Below are 16429 nucleotides of genomic sequence, written 5' to 3'. Positions count from 1 at the left end.
CTGCTTTTGGTAGGGATTTACTAGTAATATATAAGGGCATTGCCACACCAAATGTAAATATATCTTTATATTTACATTTACACTGCAGTCCCACTATATAACTTTACCAAGCTCACTTATAACTTCCAAATCTTTATTATGACGTCATTATTATAGTGACGTCATAATTGTCACGTCGGCGATAACGAAAGGTGGCTGTTGAAAAGGCTGTTCCGTCTTTGACATAATAATTTGTTCATTCATTATCAGAGTAAAATTCCTGGATATAGTCTTTCAAATTCGTTGTCAAATGTAAATATAAGCTTCATTAAATTTGCCTTTGTCCAGTTGGCATTCATCAGCCCATAACTTCCAAATGAAAGCAGTTCGATGCTTAAATAATTACCACTCTATGACATTGTCACTGTGCAACCTAACCAACAGTAGTTGGGCATTACCTCCTCATAAACTGTAAACCGTAACATTAATGATGTGCCGAGCGAAGCACACAGCAGTTGTTGAAAAAATATCAGATACACATTTTCCTTTATAAAACCTAGACAGACAGTTTATATTGTTGTAATATTGATATCATTTATTGTTCTCGATCTAGTCGGGTTTTTTTTTTATTTATTGATTTTTTTTCGCGCATTTATTTACGCGGATCAAAATGGTAGAGCTTTTACCATGCCCACAACTGAGAATGACGAGGAAACTTCTATTCCGTTAATTATGGTTATCATGGAATTTGCCTTTTGTCCAGTTGACATTATCAGCTCATAGCTGCAAACTAAAGGCAGTTCATTGCTTAAATAATTCAATCTTGCATGTAACATGTATTTTCATTGGGTTAAAAAACCATATAATCAGCCCATTACGTCACTTACAATTGGCCGATACTATTTTGTTTGTTTTTATGATGATTTGTGTGTGTGTTATGGCTAAATAACATGAAAAATATGCTAATAATAATAAAATTGCGAATAATTCGTATATGCTCCTAACCAAATTACATTCCGACTTCATCTACAATGAATTTATAGTCTTGCAGTCCACACAGTCCGTCACGGTCAACGGACAGTCAAGCTATCTGTCATTGTGTCCACAACGTCCGTAACAGGCTGCGGACAGTGAAGTTGTCTGTGTTGGTGTCCACACAGTCCGTCACGGACTACGGACAGTGAAGTTATCTGTGTTTGTGTCCACACAGTCCGTCACGGACTACGGACAGTGAAGTTGTCTGTGTTGGTGTCCACACCGTCCGTCACGGACTACGGACAGTGAAGTTGTCTGTGTTGGTGACCACACAGTCCGTCACGGACTACGGACAGTGTAGTTTTCTGTCATTGTGTCCACACAGTACGTCACGGACTACGGACAGTGAAGTTGTCTGTGCTGGTGTCCACACAGTCCGTCACGGACTACGGACAGTGAACTTGACTGTATTGGTGTCCACACAGTCCGTCACGGACTACGGACAGTGAAGTTGTCTGTGTTGGTGTCCACACCGTCCGTCACGGACTACGGACAGTGAAGTTGTCTGTGTTGGTGTCCACACAGTCCGTCACGGACTACGGACAGTGAACTTGTCTGTGTTGGTGTCCACACAGTCCGTCACGGACTACGGACAGTGAAGTTGTCTGTGTTGGTGTCCACACAGTACGTCACGGACTACGGACAGTGAACTTGTCTGTGTTGGTGTCCACACAGTCCGTCACGGACTACGGACAGTGAAGTTGTCTGTGTTGGTGTCCACACCGTCCGTCACGGACTACGGACAGTGAAGTTGTCTGTGTTGGTGTCCATACAGTACTTCACGGACTACGGACAGTAAAGTAATCTGTGCTGATGTGACCCAATATGTAGAGAATCTGTCTGTCATTGAGTCCTCACAGTCTATCACGGACTACGGACAATAATGCGGGTACATGTATATCGGCTAGGACGTACAGTCACATTATCAGGCATTACAAATACGTCTAAAATCAATAGCCGGGCAAGTTTACAGATGTTCCCAATCTTCAGCACGCATGGAGCAATAAAAGGTTAACACTGGTTCGTTTGATGTATTTTCAATATCAGCGATGGAATGTCCAACAGAAAGTTATTACGATAACAGAATACAACCTAAAGTAGGAAGAAGACCTATTGCTATTACAACGATGGAATTCGGAGCGTGTCCAACTACAGCGAGAATATTTCGGACTCATTCTCCGGGGAAAATACTTTTTTTTTTTTTTTTTACTCGGGCAAGAATAATCGATGGGCCACTAAGAATATCAATGAAATACTAACTGTTATAAATATACCTGAGATATCGATCTCTCAATGTCAAATACCAATACCTGATCAATCGAATCAATCGAATGATAATCAATACATCAATGAAATTTGTAAATCAAGATAAAACGTACAAGGAATTACCACTACTCTAGTATTCAATCACGTGATCGGGTCCGAGCGTTATCGCGAGGGTTTAGTTTTGGTTTCTGCGAGCGATCATATGCAGAAAACAACTGGTTGTGCCAAGCAAGATTCCTTTGATGTTCCAGAGACATCGAAACATGACTACATCAAACGGCCGCCGTGAAACAGTACAGAGTACTCCTCACAGAGAGACGTGTATCACCCAGGCCAGAGGGCCGGGACAGGTCTCGTTCGCAGGAATTATCATTTCTTTCTGTAGATTTATAGATACAGGAAGCTGTCTGCTAATATATGAACGCTAGTGTGATGTATGAATTTAACTGTTTGTCAAACTACAAGTTAGTTTCTTTATTATCACTGTTCGTGTATTTTTTCTTCGTCAAAAGGTTTGAAGTTTTTTTAATCTGTAATAAACCCCATGTGACCCCGCGTGTTTTGACCTCGGTTCATGTATCATTTAACCCAGTAATTATAGGCCTGTCAGTGATCACATCGTCCATTTCACAAAGAAAATACTGGAAGTGATAGGCTTAGTCAAGTATAGCCTATTTAGTTACGGGGTTAAAGCACGTGTAGTACGTAGTATATAGCCTCGACTCACCTAATCATTAAAGCAACCAACAATCACATGCATACTATTTATCATTCCAATCAATGTTAATCGTGCGAATGGAATTGGGATAGTGCACAATCTAAAACGAGCGAATCAAATACGGTAAGTTGTATCCGGAAAAATGATTGACAGATCACCTTCCGAAAAAGGGGAGGGTCTCCAACACCTATCTACGAAAATGACGTTTGTTTCCTCCAGTCACAGGTGTTACAATACAAATACGGAACTCAGTTATCAAAAACACACAAAAAAACTTATACACTACAGTGAACGTAGGTAAAAATGAAATTATTAGATTAAAATAGTATTTAGGCCGAGTAAGGCGAGCGGCGAGTAGTTGTCGAAGGATCAGTGGAGCGAACTGGCGGTTCCTTTGATGGTGTGGAGCGGCTGATCCCCCTCATACGAGCAACACCAGTGACCGCTGTCGAAGTCCGTAGTAGGTGCGAGAGCGAGTCAAGGTTTTAGTCTCGGCTCAGGGCGGTCGTGTTCAAAGGGCTTTAAACCCGCGATACGCACAGGTGTCTCAGTGTGTAGTTACGTTCGTCGTCTACTGCAGCCGGCTTTTTTTCATTTTATTTTCCACATTAATTTTCTTCGCAGCAATCTGTTAAATGTTTACTTCTGAAAAGTTAACCACTGAAATATTTGACAAATTTGAAAATGAAATTTAATTTGATATTGCCCTATAAGGATATGTGTGCGTTCTGCCTTGGAGAAGTATTATGACGGATACGTATCAACTGTTCCAAATCATCCTAACAGGTGAACATGACATAGTAACAATCTCACGGACGTTAACAGATTTTGTATGAAAAATATAATTCGATAGCGCGCGCGTGTGTGAAGACGTGTCCAATGGATAACCGAAAGTCGGTGATTGAAAGCGACCTGGAATATATTTCAGGATTAGACTGGTGCACGTTGATACGTGGAATGGTCTCGTGACAGTAGTACTCTGGATCTTACATAAGGTGTATATAAACATTTTTTTCATAAATTATAATTGGATTAGTTTTTTTATTTCACTCAGGGACCTTTAACATATTTGACTGTATTGATAGGGGTGCATTTGTGAACCAGAAATTGAAGCAACCATTCACGGATTTTCAAAGGGGGTAAAAACGAGAAGAATTGTGTGACATGTTTGTGAGGTGGATGTGAATTCTGACACACATTAGTTAGGTTTTGTAGGTCTCTAACTTACTATGACGAGGGTAACCTCGTCCTTGGTGTGGATTCTAGTCCTATTTGCCTTCGTCAAGTGTCGCCCTGAGAGGACGCTAAGTCGCCACGACATGGCACTGGACGTAAACAAGCTAGAAAGACTAGGTCGTGTAGATACTTTAATGAAATCCCTCAAAGACATCGCCCAAAAGTCTCACAACTGTGGTCTCAAGGAAATTCCAAGGCTCCAGCGACAACATCTCAAGAATGCCAGCATCACGTGTAACGACGGTAGTCGTGCCGGGTAAGTCAACTTTCGTTTTCCTAGTGTTTATTTCTGATGTGTTTTTATCAACATATATATCATGTCCGTCCTGTGTGTCGTCCCGTGATAATTATATCTTCAGAACATATCTTCTTTACAACTTCCTTAAACAAGATATAACTTCCCCACAATAGAATAGTGTCCCACACAAATCTAATCTCTGAATAAAAACAACTCCCCCATAAGAACAATAAAATAATCGCCTTATTACAAAAAAAATCAACTTCACAATAAAACATATCTTACCTACAAACAGACAGTCTCCCCCATTATTTTGACACCTCCAACCCTAACACATGTAAAGATCAATAGCTATATAAAGCATTAGCTGTACAGAATATTGTGTAACGCTATAACTGATGGTATCGATTAGGCCGTATATAAGTAAGGATTATACAGATTAAAAAATGAAAGTAAGCCAAGTTATGCAGTGGGTGGTACCTGTATATATCGTGTGATTGACACCACGGCTATAAACGCCTTTAAACAGGTGTGTTACACATGTACGGCAGGCAACATCTGATCGAGTCTATCTAACGTATACTGGTATCTAACAATACATGTAACAATAGCTCATAATACATTTTAATTAACGGTATCTCGTTATACCAGGGCAGTGTCTCATAATATATTATGTAGTTATAACGATATCTTAAAATAACTCAACTTATCTGTATGCTTACAATACATGTAAATGACGGTACCTTACAATGCCTGTCTATCAGCGATTTATCAACGGTATGTTATAATACATGTTATTAAGGTATCTATCATCCTTATCATCAATGGTACTTATTAGCTGGAGAACGGAGTGCTATGGCTCGACTTAACGGTATTTGGACGGAGTGCGACGACTCGATTTTAGGGTATTTGGACGGAGTGCGACGACTCGACTTTAGGGTATTTGGACAGAGAGTGATGACTCGACTTAAGGGTATTTTGACGGAGTGCGACGACTCGATTTTAGGGTATTTGGACGGAGTGCGACGACTCGACTTTAGGGTATTTGGACAGAGAGTGACGACTCGACTTAAGGGTATTTTGACGGAGTGCGACGACTCGATTTTAGGGTATTTTGACGGAGTGCGACGACTCGACTTTAGGGTATTTGGACGGAGTGCGACGACTCGACTTTAGGGTATTTGGACAGAGAGCGACGACTCGACTTTAGGGTATTTGGACGGAGAGCGACGACTCGACTTTAGGGTATTTGGACAGAGCGACGACTCGATATTAGGGTATTTGGACGGAGAGCGACGACTCGACTTTAGGGTATTTGGACAGAGAGCGACGACTCGACTTTAGGGTATTTGGACAGAGAGCGACGACTCGAATTTAGGGTATTTGGACGGAGTGCGACGACTCGATTTTTAGGGTATTTGGACGGAGAGCGACGACTCGACTTTAGGGTATTTTGACGGAGTGCGACGACTCGATTTTAGGGTATTTGGACGGAGAGTGACGACTCGACTTTAGGGTATTTTGACGGAGAGCGACGACTCGACTTTAGGGTATTTGGACGGAGAGCGACAACTCGACTTTAGGGTATTTGGACGAGTGCGACGACTCGACTTTAGGGTATTTGGACGGAGTGCGACGATAGGGGGGGTATCTGGACGGAGTAGAAACGGCTCGCTGAAGCTCGACTTTGGTATAAGGGTATACGTACTTGGACGGAGGTGCAGATACACATCACAGATAGCAACAGAAACACAGAGTACGATACTAATCTAATATACACGCGCTTATTTTAGAGCCTATCTCTCATTACGGGCCATTAGGAATTCGAAATATCGCCTTCTGGTAAAACGGGGAGGGGGTTAAACAAATAGACAACGCTAGTGAGGATCTACCGTGTTTCAGTTCGGGGAACGCTACGTTCATTGAGGAGCATCGATGACTCTGGCTACATCACTACATCACGTAACACGTCATTCTAACACTACCGTTACAAATATAAACAAACACGAGGGGTCCATGTTAAAACAATTTAGTGTGTGTATTTCGGGGGACGGTTTTGGCTACATTTTGTTGTAGGAACAGTTGGATATAAGATAAATAGGGCCGAGAGAAGGATGCTTGGCGATCAGGACTGATTTATACGTGTAGGACGAGAGGGGGGTGAACTAGTACTTACCATTAGGAGGGATACGCTCCATTTACACCGCTAAACATAACATGGACGAGAATGTCGGCCGTCAACGTTATGCTATCATGTCTGTATTTATAGAATGTTAATAATCACATAACTTGACAGGTTTCGTAAGCTTGAGATTCTCATAAAACGCACTTGAAAGCTTCTTGACAACTCTCGTGCATTGCTATCCTACACAGCTATTGGTTGTTTGAAGTAACCATGGACATGGTAACCATTTTGTTATCATTAAGAGTAATAGTATTTCAAAGCACAAGACACGTTGTTATCCTTAAAGATCGTCAAATTTAATTTACGAAAGTCCTCATTAGAGGACCCGTTTTTCGTTAAGGATACCGATTTTTGTCAATAATGACGTTACAGGATAATTGTTGATCGTGTTGCGGTCGTTTTGATATTTGTCGTTTGCGTTGAGGGGTACACTTATTGATTACATTTAAAGTAAAGGTAGCGGAAAGGTCTGCCTGAGCCATTTTGAATATAAATGAATAAAATAGATTTATTTGTTTGTATACAAAAACAAGTGAATTAGCATCCTGGCCATTTAACGCCTGTTTGGTACATATACGGCCAACACAATTCGCCGACATTGTAGCTCGGGTTGTGAGAATGTTGTTTTCTACGATGACTTTGTACGTACGCACATGTTCTGTACAGCTGTATAGACTTAGCTACCTCGAGCTACACACCTGAGATAAAGACATACGACCTTTAGTCCACATGTAGCTAAATATCAAGATATACCGAAGTATGGTATGCACGTGATGTAATGTAGTACGAAAAAAACCACGTCGATTTGGAATACTGAGTGACAAAAGACGGAGGAACAGAGAACGTTACTAAGAATGAGAGTATGGAATTACAGGTATTAAAGTGTGGGATAAGAGAGCATAAGGATAGGGCAACAACAGAGAGCAGAATGAAATGGTGGAATGATGGAAGGGCAAAATATGAGAACGGAATGATAGGGGGAGAAAGGGACAGCGAAAAGAAACGACGAAATAAAAGGGCGGAAACAGAGGACAAAATAAACATGATAATAGGACAGAGAGGGCAAAACAAAAAAATAGGACAGAGAGAGGGCAAAATAAAATAGAGAGAGGGCAAAATAAAATAGATAGTAGGGGAGAGAAAAGGCAGAATAAAATAGATAATAGGACAGAGAGAGGGCAAAACAAAATAATAGGACAGAGAGAGAGGGCAAAATGAAATAAATAGTAGGACAGAGAAAGAGAGAGGGCAAAATGAAATAAAAGAGAAAGGGGCAAAATAGAATAATAGGACAAGGAGAGGACAAAATAAAAATAAAAGGACAAAGAGAGAGGGCAAAATAGAAATAATAGGACAGAGAGGGCAAAATAAAAATAATGACAGAGAGAGAGGGCAAAATAATATAAATAATAGGACAGAGAGGGCAAAATAAGAATGAGAGAGCAGAATGAGAGAGGATGACATGTTAGATGGTGGAGGGAGAGAGGGGGATGTGAGAATGATGAAACAGTGGACGGAGTGAGAGAAAGAGCGGAAAGCGAGAGCAGAATGTGAAAATGAAATGAGAGGATAGTGGTTGTAAGTTCAACATGGAATGAGTGTTACCATTATAAGGGCCAATAAAAGATTGATGCTTGCTATAATCACATTGTCACTTATTTATACAAATAACAGTGCGACATAACATATTGTTGAGGTTATTCATTGTAGTCGTGTGGGACCATACAGAACAAACAACCCCTTCCAATTTCTTACTTTGTATAAGACAATGGCGTTGACTCGATACAGCTAATTCTATATCATCTGCTCATTAGCACTTGTAAAACAACACTAACCACTTCCGTTTGTGTTCAATTAATTCTGCCCGCCCCCGGAAATATTATAACACTAATGTATATGAGGAGGTGGAGAAGTAGACCTTGTGAATTGTAGCACCCATAAATAAGTCTACTATATCTAGATGGTTGTACCTTATATCGATGGTGTAGTGACGTATGACGTCATACACATAATGCCCGGATGTGGCGAATCTTGTGCTTGCTGAAGCACTGCTGTGCCGACCGTTTTTACTAAATAAAATGTATTATTACCCAGTCTCCGGTTACTTGATAAACTGAAATAGGTTAGTGTGTTAATGACAAGTGAGCGATTTTATTGTGTAATGAGTTAATTTGTGTCAATCTTATCATTTAGCGTAATGACATAATGACGTCATCGTTGATCCGATGTAGGCAGCACATTATCTGTTGCCGCGAGCAGTAGATGGTATTATGTTAAAGTTTTCACTGAAGGCAGACATACAACAATAACATCTATCTGATGTTGTAACGTTCTGTAACACTCAACTCCTGGCACAGCAAACAATACGGTGACGTCACGGATCGTCTTGTCATTATTTTTGGAGAAAAAATCTGCAATGTTTGTAAACAGCTTCCGCGAGCACGTGGAGCTGTTTTAAAGGTACGTTTAGCTTAGCAAGGTATCGGTATCATGCAGCTGACAATAATAAACACAAAAACTACGAAAAAATCGTTAATTCATTTACTTGTTGTTTGAGCAAACTCATTGTAAGTTTCCTCCGTGGTTGTTATTGGTGTGATGACGGAAGTCGATAATGTTGATCTTATGTTGCACGGACAACAGCGCTGGAACAGCATTCCAACAGAGGACAAGCTCTCCTGATTAACTCTAATTAACCTCGCAGGGGGTCCTAACGAACTAATTACAGTAACCATGTAACTGCAGGGATAACAAGTTGGAAACAAGTCTTACTTAATCCTAAACCAGGACATAACAAAGGAATGTCGACAAATGCGTAGGAATCTAAAAAATATTGGAGGTACCAAAACATACAGGGACCATTTACAACGGCGGAACGGTGGATCAACACCAAGGCAAAACATGCAGGGACTATTTACAACGGCGGAACGGTGGATCAACACCAAGGCAAAACATGCAGGGACTATTTACAACGGCGGAACGGTGGATCAACACCAAGGCAAAATATGCAGGGACTATATACAACGGCGGAACGGTGTATCAACACCAAGGCAAAACATGCAGGGACTATTTACAACGGCGGAACGGTGGATCAACACCAAGGCAAAACATACAGGGACTATTTACAACGGCGGAACGGTGGATCAACACCAAGGCAAAACATGCAGGGACTATTTACAACGGCGGAACGGTGGATCAACACCAAGGCAAAACATACAGGGACTATTTACAACGGCGGAACGGTGGATCAACACCAAGGCAAAACATACAGGGACTATTTACAACGGCGGAACGGTGGATCTACACCAAGGCAAAACATACAGGGACTATTTACAACGGCGGAACGGTGGATCAACACCAAGGCAAAACGGATTGGTTCTGGATTCTTGCATGCTAATTGTTGGACAAAATCTTGACATCACACAACGATAGGATAGTATCGAGCTAGGTTAGCCAAAACAGGGGGTTTATTTCTTTTCCGTGTAAAACTATGAATATATAAACTATGAAATATTTGAAGTATCCTTTTTACGGCCATGATATCACAATTCATAATATACATATCTATAAATTGTTGTTAAGAATCAAGATATATTAGACGTAAACGTCTCCAACAAAACGTTCGCTGTGTGAGGTTTTTTTTGTCGCGCTGTTACAGGAACTTAATATTACCGTGACGTCGAATCCAAATGCTGTCGGAAATTCCCGAGTGTGTTTTTTTATTCATGCTTGTCTGCCTAAGTGACAATAATGTTGATCTTATGTTGCACGGACAACGACGCCGGAACAGCATTCTACAACTACAAATGACATTTTGTCAAGCAATCGATGTTATTTTACCATTAGTGGAACGAGTTGTGGAATGGTATCATAGACCAAAAGGAGCATGCACTAGTTATAAAAATTATATATCAGAAGTATGACATGACAATTATAACACGTGTCGGCTTATCAGAAATTTGACACGACAATTATAGCACGTGCCGGCTTATCCGAAATTTTGCACCTAGATAATAACCAGTGTAGACATATGAGAGGTATTGTCTGACGATTATAACCAGTGTAGACATATGAGAGGTATTGTCTGACGATTATAACCAGTGTAGACATATGAGAGGTATTGTCTGACGATTATAACCAGTGTAGACATATGAGAGGTATTGTCTGACGATTATAACTAGTGTAGACACATCAAAGGTATTGTCTGACGATTATAACCAGTGTAGACATATGAGAGGTATTGTCTGACGATTATAACTAGTGTAGACATATGAGAGGTATTGTCTGACGAGTATAACCAGTGTAGACATATGAGAGGTATTGTCTGACGATTATAACCAGTGTAGACATATGAGAGGTATTGTCTGACGATTATAACTAGTGTAGACACATCAGAGGTATTGTCTGACGAGTATAACTAGTGTAGACATATGAGAGGTATTGTCTGACGATTATAACCAGTGTAGACATATGAGAGGTATTGTCTGACGATTATAACCAGTGTAGACATATGAGAGGTATTGTCTGACGATTATAACTAGTGTAGACACATCAGAGGTATTGTCTGACGATTATAACTAGTGTAGACACATCAGAGGTATTGTCTGACGAGTATAACTAGTGTAGACACATCAGAGGTATTGTCTGACGATTATAACTAGTGTAGACACATCAGAGGTATTATCTGACGATTATAACCAGTGTAGACATATGAGAGGTATTGTCTGACGATTATAACTAGTGTAGACATATGAGAGGTATTGTCTGACGATTATAACTAGTGTAGACACATCAGAGGTATTATCTGACGATTATAACCAGTGTAGACATATGAGAGATATTGTCTGACGATTATAACCAGTGTAGACATATGAGAGGTATTTTCTGTCGATTATAACCAGTGTAGACATATGAGACGGATTGTCTGACGATTATAACCAGTGTAGACACATCAGAGGTATTATCTGACGATTATAACCAGTGTAGACATATGAGAGGTATTGTCTGACGATTATAACCAGTGTAGACACATCAGAGGTATTGTCTGACGATTATAACTAGTGTAGACACATCAGAGGTATTGTCTGACGAGTATAACTAGTGTAGACACATCAGAGGTATTGTCTGACGATTATAACCAGTGTAGACATATGAGAGGTATTGTCTGACGATTATAACCAGTGTAGACACATCAGAGGTATTGTCTGACGATTATAACTAGTGTAGACACATCAGAGGTATTGTCTGACGAGTATAACTAGTGTAGACACATCAGAGGTATTGTCTGACGAGTATAACTAGTGTAGACACATCAGAGGTATTATCTGACGATTATAACCAGTGTAGACACATCAGAGGTATTGTCTGACGAGTATAACTAGTGTAGACACATCAGAGGTATTGTCTGACGATTATAACTAGTGTAGACATATGAGAGGTATTGTCTGACGAGTATAACTAGTGTAGACATATGAGAGGTATTGTCTGACGAGTATAACTAGTGTAGACACATCAGAGGTATTGTCTGACGATTATAACTAGTGTAGACACATCAGAGGTATTGTCTGACGATTATAACTAGTGTAGACATATGAGAGGTATTGTCTGACGAGTATAACTAGTGTAGACACATCAGAGGTATTATCTGACGAGTATAACCAGTGTAGACACATCAGAGGTATTGTCTGACGAGTATAACTAGTGTAGACACATCAGAGGTATTATCTGACGATTATAACCAGTGTAGACACATCAGAGGTATTGTCTGACGAGTATAACTAGTGTAGACACATCAGAGGTATTGTCTGACGATTATAACTAGTGTAGACACATCAGAGGTATTGTCTGACGAGTATAACTAGTGTAGACACATCAGAGGTATTGTCTGACGATTATAACTAGTGTAGACACATCAGAGGTATTGTCTGACGAGTATAACTAGTGTAGACACATCAGAGGTATTGTCTGACGATTATAACTAGTGTAGACACATCAGAGGTATTGTCTGACGATTATAACCAGTGTAGACATATGAGAGATATTGTCTGACGAGTATAACCAGTGTAGACATATGAGACGTATTGTCTGACGATTATAACTAGTGTAGACATATCTAAGATGAAGTATAACGATTATAACCAGTGATGATATATCAGAGGTATTGTCTGACGATTATAACCAGTGATGATATATCAGAGGAAGATGTTTATGGTTCAGCACGTTCGGCTTTGTTCTTTGTGCCGCCATGTCGAAGGAAACATTGGACAATAAATAAACGATATTTGGTCAGAAACTACTTCTGTTATCTTAAAACACAAGTCGTTTGGCACACTCGATGATGACAATTGTCCATAATATTCCAACATACCGCACACAGCAATCATTAAATCGGATCAATGAAGGTACACTCGACATGTACATATGCCGCCGAAACGGAGAAATGCATCCCTACCTTTGATTTCATTCTCTTTCATGTTTGAACAAAAACAAACGAAAAACATGTTTGAATCCTTTCCCTTTTGAAAACCTCGCCAAAATGTGAGGAGGAGTTATGGCATCTGGACCCACGTGTTGTACAATAGAGCGAGTTGTACCGAGGTCTGCATACATTCAACTTCACCGCCATTTACTGAAGTAGACAGCACTCTTTAGGAAAGAGAGGAAAAGAAACTAATTGGCGGACTATTTGTATTACGTATCTTGTGTATATATTGTTGCTGTTCTTGTGGTTAGATTTACAAACATCTTTTTATCATTGAACTGCATTTTTACCATGATCAATGTACCTTTGTCAAAATAGTACAAAATGTTGTATTAGCCCAACAACAATATGTAACAGTATAATCTGCTCATATTCTCTATATAGAAAGTTGGTCTTGGTGACGAAATGTGAAAACATTTAAGGTGAATTTTGCCAAAAACCAAACATCAGCGATTTACTTTGGTCATTTAACGGGCATTAGTTTCTGGTTTGGTGTTAGCTAGACAGGACACCAATGTCCCCCGACACAGGACTAGACAGACCGGCAATGTCCCCCGACACAGGACTAGACAGGACACCAATGTCCCCCGACACAGGACTAGACAGGTCACCAATGTCCCCCGACACAGGACTAGACAGGCCACCAATGTCCCCCGACACAGGACTAGACAGGCCACCAATGTCCCCCGACACAGGGCTAGACAGGTCACCAATGTCCCCCGACACAGGACTAGACAGGTCACCAATGTCCCCCGACACAGGACTAGACAGGCCACCAATGTCCCCCGACACAGGACTAGACAGGCCACCAATGTCCCCCGACACAGGGCTAGACAGGTCACCAATGTCCCCCGACACAGGACTAGACAGGTCACCAATGTCCCCCGACACAGGACTAGACAGGCCACCAATGTCCCCCGACACAGGACAAGACAGATCACCAATGTCCCCCGACACAGGACTAGACAGGCCACCAATGTCCCCCGACACAGGACTAGACATGACACCAATGTCCCCGACACAGGACTAGACAGATCACCAATGTCCCCCGACACAGGACTAGACAGGACACCAATGTCCCCCGACACAGGACTAGACAGATCACCAATGTCCCCCAACACAGGACTAGACAGCCCACCAATGTCCCCCGACACAGGACTAGACAGACCACCAATGTCCCCCGACACAGGACTAGACAGGACACCAATGTCCCCCGACACAGGGCTAGACAGGCCACCAATGTCCCCGACACAGGACTAGACAGGACACCAATGTCCCCCGACACAGGACTAGACAGATCACCAATGTCCCCCGACACAGGACTAGACAGGACACCAATGTCCCCCGACACAGGACTAGACAGGACACCAATGTCCCCCGACACAGGACTAGACAGATCACCAATGTCCCCCGACACAGGACTAGACAGGCCACCAATGTCCCCCGACACAGGACTAGACAGGACACCAATGTCCCCCGACACAGGACTAGACAGATCACCAATGTCCCCGACACAGGACTAGACAGATCACCAATGTCCCCCGACACAGGACTAGACAGACCACCAATGTCCCCCGACACAGGACTAGACAGATCACCAATGTCCCCCGACACAGGACTAGACAGATCACCAATGTCCCTCGACACAGGACTAGACAGACCGGCAATGTCCCCCGACACAGGACTAGACAGGACACCAATGTCCCCCGACACAGGACTAGATAGGTCACCAGTGTTCCCCGACACAAGACTAGACAGGCCAGCAATGTCCCCCAACACAAGACTAGACAGGACACCAATTTCCCCCGACACAGGACCAGGCAGATCACCAATGTTTCTCTGAAGCAATATACCTCTAAGGGTCAAGCATGTTTACATACTACAGTGTAAAGGGATCGACCTCGCGGACATGCGCAACACGTTCAAGTACCATACCGGATATCCAAAGACAAAGTATTGTCAATCCGGGTCTTTGATGTTGGCAGTTTGTTGATCCAGAAGGGTCTATTTATTTACAAATACTTATCTTAAATAAGGACTACCCGACAGTGTACAAGGGCCGTGCTGTTTGTTAAACAGTGATATAGATCGGTTGGTGGAATGCTGGTTTCTGTGATGTTACTAATTCAAAGTAATCCGGAGTTTAGTTTACCGTCGACAGCGGTTTATTAGAACGTCTAACTATGACTAGAATACAAAGTAACTACCGATTACACTACTTTATGACGATGTAAACACACAGCTACATGTTATTGTCATTCATCGAATTGATCTTAAATGATCAAAAATGTACGGAACCGAAGTTACCCTCTCCGCTAAAGTCGTACAATATTTTAAATTTACGGATAGGAATCCTCTCTGTCTATACCTTTATTAGACGGCTCCTTGTGAGTCTACTGGTAATGTTTGAAATCCCGATGGCTGCAGAAGTGCATGATGTTGTTTCATGACCCAGGTAAATGTGATGTTGTTATTTTAACCCAATCCCGCGTTTAATCTTCCGCTTAAGAGGTTTATAAGGAGATATATGTCAAGATAAATGTTTGATGGAAATCTAGATATTTTTCTCCCAGTCAAGCTTTTGTCCGTGTTATGTAATTGATACCGTTGAATCTCAAACGTACAAATTATGAAGGTAGCCTTTTAGAATCTTAAATGTATCAGTCTGGTTTTGTTTAATTCCGTAAATCCCTTCATCTTGCCGGAGGGGAGCGAATTGACGTTTGGATACGATAAATACGTTTTCCACGAATGACGTCACTAGTCTATCTCCAGATTGCCGTGTCAACCTGTACCCAGAACCACAAATAACAGTGACGACTGAGATATGTATCTTTAATATCATATCTTGATTGCTGTTTCTTCAATTTCTCTATACTAATCTGGCCGATTGATCGGGGAGTACAATCCGGCTGTTTGTTCCCTTACACACCTGCAAGTATAGGCTCTCATTATCCCTCCTCCTCTTTAATCAAATGATAAAGCGACAACTGATTAAAATGATTTTTTCCGCGACAAAAATCGATGCTGCGCATGCGTGAATATCCCTACGACCGTTTTCTATGATGATTGCTATGATTGACAGATGTAAATTGGCAATGGAGTGCCTTTCATTTAGAGGTAACCTGTTTGCTGTTGTGTTTGGCCTCCATTCACACGAATTGACTACAAAGCCCAGAAGATGAAAGGGCCCTCCCAGTGTATTCTTGTTATCCACACGATCATCACTAGGGACGGGATCTGGGCCCTGATAGGGCTGGTATAGGCCTAGAAGAGTAAATAAAGTTTACC

At 41.4% G+C, this 16429-nt stretch overlaps 1 protein-coding gene across 1 annotated transcript in view; it reads left to right on the top strand.

Annotated features, from left to right (window-relative positions):
* Nucleotides 1–3288: 3288 nt before the first annotated feature.
* LOC117327751 (palmitoleoyl-protein carboxylesterase notum1'-like) overlaps nt 3289–16429 on the top strand; it is a 35465-nt gene continuing 22324 nt past the window's right edge. Inside the window, exon 1 of the mRNA XM_033884880.1 lies at nt 3289–4490. Coding sequence (XP_033740771.1) covers nt 4228–4490 — 263 coding nt within the window. The 5' untranslated portion in view covers nt 3289–4227. The remainder of the gene's footprint in view (nt 4491–16429) is intronic.

Source organism: Pecten maximus, chromosome 5, assembly GCF_902652985.1.
Source record: "Pecten maximus chromosome 5, xPecMax1.1, whole genome shotgun sequence".
Lineage (NCBI taxonomy): Eukaryota > Metazoa > Mollusca > Bivalvia > Pectinida > Pectinidae > Pecten > Pecten maximus.
Note: the sequence above shows the minus strand (reverse complement) of the source record. Positions and strands in the feature narration are given on the sequence as shown.